Here is a 10409-nt window from a genome sequence, read left to right on the forward strand (position 1 = left end):
GCTACCTGCTACCTGCTATCTGCTACCTGCTACATGCTACCTACTACCTTTTACCTGCTACTTGCTACTTGCTACCTCTTACCTGTTACTTGCTATATCTTACCTGCTACATGCTATTTATGCTATTTATTACCTGTTACTTGTTACCTGCTACCTAGTACCTCTTACCTGCTACTTGCTACCTCTTACTTGTTATATCTTACCTGATACCAGTTACATGTTACCTGCTACAATCTACATGTTACCTACTACATGTTACATGCTACCTATTACTTGTGACATGCGACATGCTACTTGCTAACTGTTACATGTCACATGTTACCTCCTACCTGCTACCTCTTACCTATTACCTCTTACCTAGTACCTCTTACCTAGTACCTCTTACCTGCTACCTCTTACCTAGTACCTCTTACCTGCTACTTGTTACATCTTACCTGTTACATGGTATCTATTATCGATTACTTGTTACCTGTTACCTATTACTTGTTACCTGCTATCTGCTACCTCTTACCCAATACCTAATACCGCTTACCTGCTACTTCGTACCTCTTAATTGTTACATCTTACCTGCTACATTTTATCTTTTACATCTTACTTGTTACATCTAACCTATTACTTCTTACCTGCTAGTTGTTACCTGTTATCTGTTAGCTATTACCTGTTACTTGCTATCTGTTACCTGCTACCTCTTACGTGGTACCTCTTATTTGGTATCTCTTACCTGGTACCCCTTACCTGCTACATTTTACTTATTACATCTAACCTACTACATCTTACTTGTTACTTATTACCTGCTAGTTGCTACCTGTTACCTCTTACCTAGTACCTCTTACTTGCTACATCTTACCTGCTACATTTTACCTGTTACATCTAACTTGTTACTTGTTACCTGCTAGTTGTTACATACTACCTGATACATGTTGCCTACTACCTATTACTTATTACTTATTGTCTATTACTTGTTACCTGCTACCTATTTCCTGTTAGTTGTTATCTGTTAACTATTACATGTTACCTACTATTTGCTACTTGTTACTTCCTACCTGTTACTTGTTACCTAATGCTACCTCTTACGTGGTACCTCTTACTTGGTATACCTCTTACCTACTACATTTTGTTTATTACACCCAACCTGCTACATCTTACCTACTACATTTTGCTTATTACATCTTACCTGAGATCTCTTACATGTTACCTTTTACCTTTTACTTTCTACCTGTTACCAGATACATGCTACCTCTTACCTATTACATCTAACCTGCTACATTTAATTTGTTACATCTTACCTCTTACTTGCTGCTACGTCTTACATGTTACCTTTTACTTACTACCTTCTACCTGCTACTTCTCTTACTTGTTACTTGCTATGTGTTATCTTGTTTACCTACTACTATTATTATTATTATTATTATTATTATTATTATATGTATATTATTATACGTAGTGTATTTATATCTTTTAAATGTCAAATATTACTAAGAAAAAATAAGATAAAAACATTTTCTCTCATCAACTATGTGTTTTAACATACAATTTTAATAGTTTACAGTACAAAATATATCAAACAAATTCAAATTTACAACACAATGAACATAATTATATTAAAGCAATTACGTCGTCTATTTCATTTTCAAGATTTGTAAATCACTAATTTTGATTTGTTACTAATATAAAACTAAAAATATATATATATATATATAATAATAAAAAGTAAAAGAAAAAAAAAGATGAGAATGAGTAAGAAACCCTAAGAATATATCTATTTTCTAATCTCTTTCCTCTTATATGCAAGAATGTGGTATTCAGAACACATTCATCCTCCCGTCGACGCCTACATCAACAATGACATCAAGATAACTTTGTACGTGTGCAAAGATCTGAATGCTTTGTATTCAAATAACAATTTAGGATATTTTGTTTCTCTATCTTCTTCATTTCTCAACTCCACTTGTTATACGAAAATGAAAAGGAAAGTAAGAAATAAAAATGAAAAATATTAATAATTAAACAATCAAAATTTATAGAACTTGTATTGTTATCAGAACAAAATAAACTATAATGATATTGGTTCAATAAAAAATATCTTTAGATTGACGAGAATGAAAAGAAAACTAATTTTTGTGATTTACATATTTTTTTATATTTATTTTTCCTTTTGTTTTTTTTTTCTTTCAATTTTTTTTTTCTCACACTTTTCTCTTTTTACTTACCCGTTTGAGAAAGTTAAACATTAATATAAGGATAAAATAAGAACAAATTTATATACAACCAAAAATAGTTATAATAAAAAATCTCCTTTATATATAATTATAGATATAATATATTTAAATATATTTAAATAAATTAAAAATTTATACGAATAATAATATTTTATCTAATTTTAAATATTAATTTACATACAATCTATCTTTTAATTAAATTATTGATAAACATCTTAAGTATTATATTTAATCCAAATTCTCTAAATTTTTAATAAAAAAATTATATAATTTAACCATTAATATTAATAAAACTAAATTTAAATTTACTAATTTTATAAAATATAAATTACATTAATAAAATTAAATCAATAATTAATTGTATCCACTAAAATAGTGATTATAAAGATATATAACAAAAGCAATTCTTTCAAAATTCAAACAAAAGTGTAAAGGTAACGAAATATATTTTTTTGCCTATTTGAGATAACTAAAATAACTACCCATAATTCAAAATTTTATTTGACTCGTTCTCTTAAAATAAATCTACTACACGTCTCTGAAATAGTTTCTTTTAGATTTAATATTAACTTTTTTTTTAGTTTTAAATTTAAGTAATTATAAAATAATAAAATAAAATATTAATATAAAGTTAAAATATGAACAAATTTATATATAACAAAAAACATAGAAATCTTCTTTCCATATAGGTATAGACAAAATATGGATAATCTTTTATTAACTATCTCACTCAATTTCATTAAAAATAATGAACAAAATTTGTTGGCTATCTTTCCTATGAAAATTTGAGTTTGGTCATATCATCCAACAAATTATAATTATAAATGAATATCTATATAAGAATTATTTTGTTGAAGGTATTTTTCTAACAAAATTAGATATATCATTTCACAAGCAAATGCATGAGACGGATCAACCGCTAGTATATATATTAACAAACCTGAACCAAGACAATCACACTACTGCGTATTACAAATATAAACTGCAAAAAGGAGTAAAAGGGGGAGAATAGAGCTACCTATACAACCACACCACTCAGAAATGCTGAAAGAGTGAAAGGTTAGTCCAAGTTAATTGCCTTCCATTGCCTGCCTTCTTAGCCGCTCTCTCTCTAAGCAGAGAACATAACACTAGGTCAGATGCATACCGAATCCTGCAATTGTTTTTCTTATCCCCACTCCATGGCTAATATCAGTAACACTGGTCCTCGGCATGCCAGTTACAATCTTACAATCAATTGCACAAAAACACAAGGAAAAAACAGAGAAGGGTAGAAGAATGATGATGCCTATGAAATATTACTCCCGAGCGCCACTGTAATACACTAATTGTCATTGGGTGCTGCGTGTTAATCCACCCCTTGTCACATTCCTGTGCAAATTAGAGACCCCATTAGTCATTCCAAATTAATTGGGAGAAATCAGAAGAAAAGAAAATGGCATCCCAAACTCAGTAACCAATATTTCGCAGTCTGAATTCATCATTCCTTTGTTTAAAATATGTGAACTTTCTAAACTTCTAATTATTTTAACCAATTAAGAAAATAAAAAACAAACAGCAACAAAAACCCCAAGTGGCAAATTCTGGGTTCAACTGAGTGTTGATAACTCATCTTAAATTGCAGGCTGTAGACTTGTCAGAACAAGTAGAGAAAAGCCGGAAACCAAAGTGCATTCAGAGCACATGACCCAGTAAAAGGAAATTGTTTATATGCAAGAACGGAGATCCCTTAAGAAATGTCCCTTGAAATTGATATAGTAAAGCAAGGATCAGAAAAAATCCACACAACAAAGCCTCTAGTCCTATCAAGTTAGATTGGCTAATGCATCACATTATGCCATTGGACTTGATTAAAAACCATATTCTCAAGAAGGAGGCCTCAAAATAACAATTACCTTCCAGAAATTAGCTGTTGATGAGCACTGTTTACAGAACCCTTTACATTGCTGAAACGCTTTGCCCTGTTCTCTTGTTCTTTCTCCACACGCATAGCAGCTACCTCCTTCTCCATAGCAGCCACTTCCCTTCTCATCTTCTTAGCCTCAACTTCCATTGCTTTGGTTAATGTATCTACCTTCTTTCCTAACATCTGACAGATGATGACATTGGAAACAATTAGCAAGGACTGTCATTTACAATAAGAAGGTCAAGGATTATATCCAAACACAAAAATGGACCAAACACTTACCTCAATAGCATCGTCTTTATCTTTTAGGCTTTGATCTTTCTCATGACCAGCTTTCCTCAAGGCTATGACTTCCTTTTGCAGCAGGTCATATAAGACACTGGGAACACTATCCACTGAATCTACCGTTGGGAAGTCATTTGGCTTATCATCTGAATTTCCTTTCCAATTATCACTTGCCTCTCTCTCTTTGGTTTCTTCAAGAGATTGATTGAAAGAGTAAATTGGAGGTGTTCCATTCAGCAGAATTTTACTCCTTTCCAGTGATCTTGTACCACCGTCAAAAGATTTAGATGTTCCTTTAGCATGCTTCAATACTGTGCTAGAAGATAGGGATGACCTCAGTTGAGAGGACGGAGATCTTTTAGATAAAAACCCATTAGAGGATAGTTTTGAGAAGTTATCAGCTCCTCCTAGGGATTGACGACGACCATTGCTCACACTTCTTCCCTCCGGGGTGCTACGATTACTGCTGTTAGAATTTCCTCTCAAACTCTCCTCTAGCACTTTAAGTCGTAAATGATATTTTTCCTGAAAATTTTTAAAGTTTACCATGAATAATGGAAGAACTAATCACCTAGGTTAATAGACAATAACCAGATTATTACTTTCAACTGTGCTTCAGATTTTGCTGCACGCTCAACTATAGCAAGCTTGTCACGAAGCTGCTGCATTTCTCCCTATAAGAATGCAAAGCAAAACCAAATGTGAGAATTTTATATCAAAGAAATATAGGAAATAAGAGTAATGAAAGTCAAAAGCTCAACCACTAAATTCAGATGAATTGGCACAGAACAAAGAAAAATACCTGCAAGAATCGCCGTTCTTCAAGCCATTGTTTGACAGGCATCACTTTATCGTTAGCATCTTTCCATTCATTTGCAACCACAACAGCTACTCTATTTGCTGTTACCTTTGCACGGGCCAACTCCCTGTCCAGTGTTTTTCTTTCTTCCTAAAGAATGTCAAATAAACCAAACAAAAATAAATAATTAGAGGCAATATAATCAAGAATAAAACAACTGGGAGTTTGAACTTGCTGAAGATTTTAATTTAACACATTACATTCATTTCTTGAACTTTCCGCTGATAATCTCTCACTGCATTTGCAGCTGCACCACCTGCAAGGACAGCCTCTTCTAGTTCTCTCACAGTTTGGGTCAGCTTTTCAACCTCTGCCACCTTCTGCCTATGCATTTTGTCCAAAATTTTATTTTCTTCCTGACAAAGTTGATGACATAGCCAGAAGGTCAAAATTACATAGTATGATTCTGATGCAGCAAGAGAGAGAATAGTCATACAAAATTGAATACCTGACAAATCTCAATCTGTTTAATTAGTTCTTGATTTTTATTCTGTAAATCATCCACCATTGAGGCCTTAGCCAAGGCAAACTGGACAGTCCTCTCAGCTTCGATTAGTGCAGCTTCTTTAGATTTAGTAAGGCGATCTAAAGCTTTGTTATCATCTTGTAGTTTAGCAATCTGCAAGGAATAAATGGAAGTACAAAATAAACACTCAGTCACTCCAAGCCAATGTCAGTGCTTCCATCAGCTCTTTCTACGAGGGGTTACAATATGAACTCCAACAAGGTAATACCTCTTGCCGAGCAAGCTTCAGTTCAGCCTCCAAAGGAGCAAGAATTGCTTCTATTGGAGGCATGTCATCATCTTTCTGGGCAGCATGGACCCTTCGAAGAGTGGCTTCAGCTGCAAATTGAGCTGCCATTGATGCTTTCTTTTCATCGTTGATTCTTTTTATTTCAAGATTCTGCCAGAAATATTCAATTCAGAAAACATAACACCTAACCCAGGAAAATGGCTATTTACTAAGGTTGATAGAGGCTTCAAGAAATACCTTGCTTTCTAGAAGAGATTCTGTTAGTTTTAGCTTCCCTTCAACCTTTAAGAGTTCTTCCGTCAGCTAAAATACAAGCAGAAGGCAGAAAAGTTACATTTCAAGTTGGCATAAAGCATGAACAAAGCAAAGCATGGTAAACATTAAAGCTGCAACATACTTTAGAAGCCTCAGGAAAAATAATGTAAAGAATGCTTAAACTAAAAAAGAGAAAAAAAACGGTACAACGACAATCATGTTAAATACAAAATCCACTCAAAAATACCGCCGGCAATCAAAATATAGTCTTATTTTATAGAAGAAATATTATTATGAAAAGAAAGTACGACAGAACATAGTAAACTACTAATGACTCTAAAATATAAATTTATAAAATCAGACAATGAAACTATTAAATCTCAGTACGGAAAATCAAAATTATCCAGAAGTCAACACAAAGTTAAAATAATATAACATATCATTAACCAAGGTAAAAAAAGATAGAAAAGTTTGCTTTGATATTCATTTTTAGCTTTCATTTAAGATAGAATAGTTAATAATTTATACTTTCAGTATCAAGAAAAAAATTGCAATTTACAAAATTATCCTTTATTAAAATACTTCAAATACTATCCTTTATTAAAATCCTCTAAATACTAACATCACTTTATTTATTGGAATTCTATCTCACTCATTAATACCAAGGGGAAAATTAGAAGAAAAAAAAGATTTAATGCTTTGATAGTTTTTTCAAATGACAATTAAATAAAACAAAAAGTTCTAAAGCAGAAGATATGGAAGAAGTAAAAAAATAAAGGTTTTTCTAATGAGTGTCCTAGGGGTACTAATGAAAATGGAAAGTACTAAATGAAAAGCACAGCTTTTGAAGATCATAATGTAAATGTTTTGCTTTTCATCAAATACTTTTGGTTTTCATCCTTCACATGTGTCTTAGGGCACTCCTTAGCAAACCAAACCCCATAAAATGAATCGGGTATTCTATCTGGAAATTGGAAAGTAAAAGCCTAGACAGTTTAGCAAACCACATTGATTTGAGCTTACGAGAGAAGATACTTCAATGGGCTAACATTGGATGCTTGATCGATCATGACATCTCCTAGCTCTGTCATATCCACTATTGTATAATACTTATTTTAAAAACATTAATAGACATTGAGATATGCATTTCTGTAATAATCAAGTAAACACAGAGTTTATTACTATGACTGTGTAGTGAATTCCAAATTTAACTGAAACATGTTAAAAGGTAGTACTAGTTGTATCGATGCAAATGCCAAAAGGGGGTCGTTTGACATGAAGAGTATTCTCTCATGCCATTTTGTAAAACACAGTATTCATTATTTAGTAATGACTTAACTTAAAAAGAGAGAAAAAAAAAAAGAGTGAGAATACACATCCATTCTTCCTTAAGGGATGCTTGAATTATATTTTCCTCTCCTAATTTTAAGAAGTACACTCCCCTTTCCCATGATATAAATTGTGTCACACTTTAGCACATCTTGATGTAAATGAACTTCTTAGCAACATGAATAACTATAAAGAAGCCTTCTTAAGCCATTTTTCCTCTCTCTACAACTTTCAGTAAGACCTAAAGTTAATTTAGAACATTCTATTATTGATTTTACGACTTTAGAAGAAGAAATAATGGTTTAAATATTACTACTGCCAGCTTTGAAACTTTACCCAAAATCTTCATTTCATTTTTATACCTTCCCTGAGTTGATAATAATAATAGGGATTCAAAAGATGCCAATGATAGTAAGAGACACTCAAAAGAGCAAAATCATCCCTATGAAGCTTGTACACCTTTAAATGAACTAAAAATGTCTATAGAGAGGAAAATGTAACTCAAAAAATAAATAGAGAAGTGTAATTCCAGCATCCATCAGGAGAGGCGAGGGAGTTAATTTATCCTAAAACATTAGTACAGGGTATTCAGTAAAAGATTTTCCACATGTGGCCAACAAAAGAGAGAGTTTAGCAGAATGACTACAGAGCGAAAGTGCAAAACTTAACCAAGACACTTTCTTTCAAAACTACTTAAAGAAACAGAATGCTAGAGAAATTGCTACACATAGCCAAAATGGGAAAGGTAGCATCAATGCAAACCAAAAGAGGTTGGTTCAACGTGAAGAGCATCCTCCAATGCACTAGGGACAAATAAACGGAAAGAATTGAATCCATTTTTCACAGCAATAACTCCAACGTCCAAACTTAGTAACCGCTCTGAAACATTTCCAAAAATGCCAACAATACGTTCACTCACACTAGTAAAGAACACAGGACCTTCTTACTTAACACCACCACCACAACCAACCGGTGATCAATTGGCAATTAGTAACTACCCTACTAGCATGTCACAAAAATGAATAATTTATTACAATCTTCAAATAAAGAAAACATCAATCAATACAACAAAGAACAGCAATAATGAACAATAATTAAAAAAATTAGCGGTAACCTCTTCAACGGCCTTTTCTCTGAGACGTTCAGATAGCCTCAAGGCTTTGATCTCAGCCTGCGCTTCCGATAACTCCCTGTCCTTATCTGCAAACACAAACAAACAAAAAAAACTCAAAAACCACAAAAACCACAAAAAAATCACGGCGTAGAACTCTTCGGATCGAGCTGCATTTCCGCACCTCGAACTTCATTCTCGAGGCGATTGAGCTCCACCTTCACCGGATCCGAACCGTGCAGCAGGTTCATGAACTCGTCGGCGTCCATGCTCGGCGGCCTCACTCCGCCGCGGCGCCTCGCCGAGCCTCTCCCCTCCTTGAATGATCCCGACACCGACAGCGCCGCGCCGTCGCCGGAAACCTCCGCCATCGCCGATCTAACCGCGAATCCGAAAATAGAAATCCTCTCTTCCACTCACATTCAACTGCTCGCACCGCCAGATTCCAAATCGCACGCAAGCACAACGCAACACGGATTACACACCATAAATATAGAGCCAGAAACTCGCGTCCTCGAAAACGGTGGTTTTAGAGAGAGAAAGAGAGAGTTTGAAGAAGCGAAAGAGAGAGAGAAATAGATACTTTTGGTTCTTCTCTCTTTCTTTCTCCTTATGTTTATTTTGTCTTGTTTGTTTCTCTCTCTATATCTCTGCGATTTAAATCTGTTTTTCGCGTTTTAGAGAGAGGTTTAACGAATGAATAAAGAAACAGTGAGTGAGTTAGCGAATGTGAGGTTTGCGCTTTTGCAGAGAAAAAGGCTTTTTGGCTTTGTTAGATGATTTTTTAGTTAAACAGTGAGAGAGTGAGTTTGTGAGTGAAACTTGAGTGCAATTTTAAATGCTGGTAATCTGATCCTTATTGTGTGGGGTTTAACGTGAGGTTGAAGCGTGGTGCGCACCCGTGTGAGCGATGTGGGGCTTCTTTTTTTTGGGTGGTAGTGCGCGCAGCGGCGTAGGTTAGTGGGATGAGAACTTAGCTGGTTTATAGTGTGCGGACAAACAACCCACCCACGCGTATAATGGTTTAATTGCACATTAACTTGTTGGATTTAGAATGTCTTTGGATCAAGTACTTAGCATAAATTCATAGAAAACATATTTTCACACTATCTAACAATTATATTATAATTATTCTTACAAGTAAACAATAGATTTCCTCCTCCATTATTATTATAGTTGGAAGTGCGATGAGTAGTCGAGAGGTCGAGAGAGTGTATACCTAAAAAAATATTTGATGTTTAAGTTAGTCTGAGTGTGTAATTATAAAAAATAAATGTTATTGAATGTAATCTTGCTTGTCAAAATGTCAACATATTTATAGAGTTGAAATAAACTTTTACGTGTATGAGTCTGGATAAAAAAAAATATGAATAACTACTTATTAAAACTTTCTTATATTATAGAGTTGTGACTTTTTACTTACATCATGTGACCTGTGATACTTTGAGGTGGTTGAAACACACTATTTGTATTTCTGTTATTGAGTTTGTGTCATTGACAATATCGGAAAAATACTTTCACACATTTATAGTTGGTACTCTTGTTAGCATCTTCATAAGAAAATCATTTAGGTCAACTTAAATATTAGACAATATGATATCCTAAAGATGCATCTAGTGTAAATCACTTTTCAGGTTGTGTCTGTTCCACTTGACATGAGCTATCTAAAGATTGATGCTTGTAAAGAAGA

At 33.6% G+C, this 10409-nt stretch overlaps 1 protein-coding gene across 1 annotated transcript; it reads right to left on the minus strand.

Annotated features, from left to right (window-relative positions):
* Nucleotides 1-3079: 3079 nt before the first annotated feature.
* LOC137806151 (microtubule-associated protein 70-2) lies at nucleotides 3080-9673 on the minus strand. Its single transcript, XM_068606126.2, has 11 exons — nucleotides 8904-9673; nucleotides 8723-8808; nucleotides 6262-6327; nucleotides 6004-6174; nucleotides 5718-5888; nucleotides 5470-5625; nucleotides 5213-5359; nucleotides 5013-5084; nucleotides 4408-4935; nucleotides 4115-4308; nucleotides 3080-3590 (listed from the first exon to the last, which is right to left on the minus strand). The coding sequence occupies exons 1-11, from the start codon at nucleotides 9088-9090 to the stop codon at nucleotides 3551-3553; spliced, it is 1818 nt and encodes a 605-aa protein (XP_068462227.2). The 5' UTR covers nucleotides 9091-9673; the 3' UTR covers nucleotides 3080-3550.
* Nucleotides 9674-10409: the final 736 nt, after the last annotated feature.

The sequence above is a fragment of the Phaseolus vulgaris genome, chromosome 3 (genome assembly GCF_051622355.1).
Source record: "Phaseolus vulgaris cultivar YP4 chromosome 3, ASM5162235v1, whole genome shotgun sequence".
Classification (NCBI taxonomy): domain Eukaryota; kingdom Viridiplantae; phylum Streptophyta; class Magnoliopsida; order Fabales; family Fabaceae; genus Phaseolus; species Phaseolus vulgaris.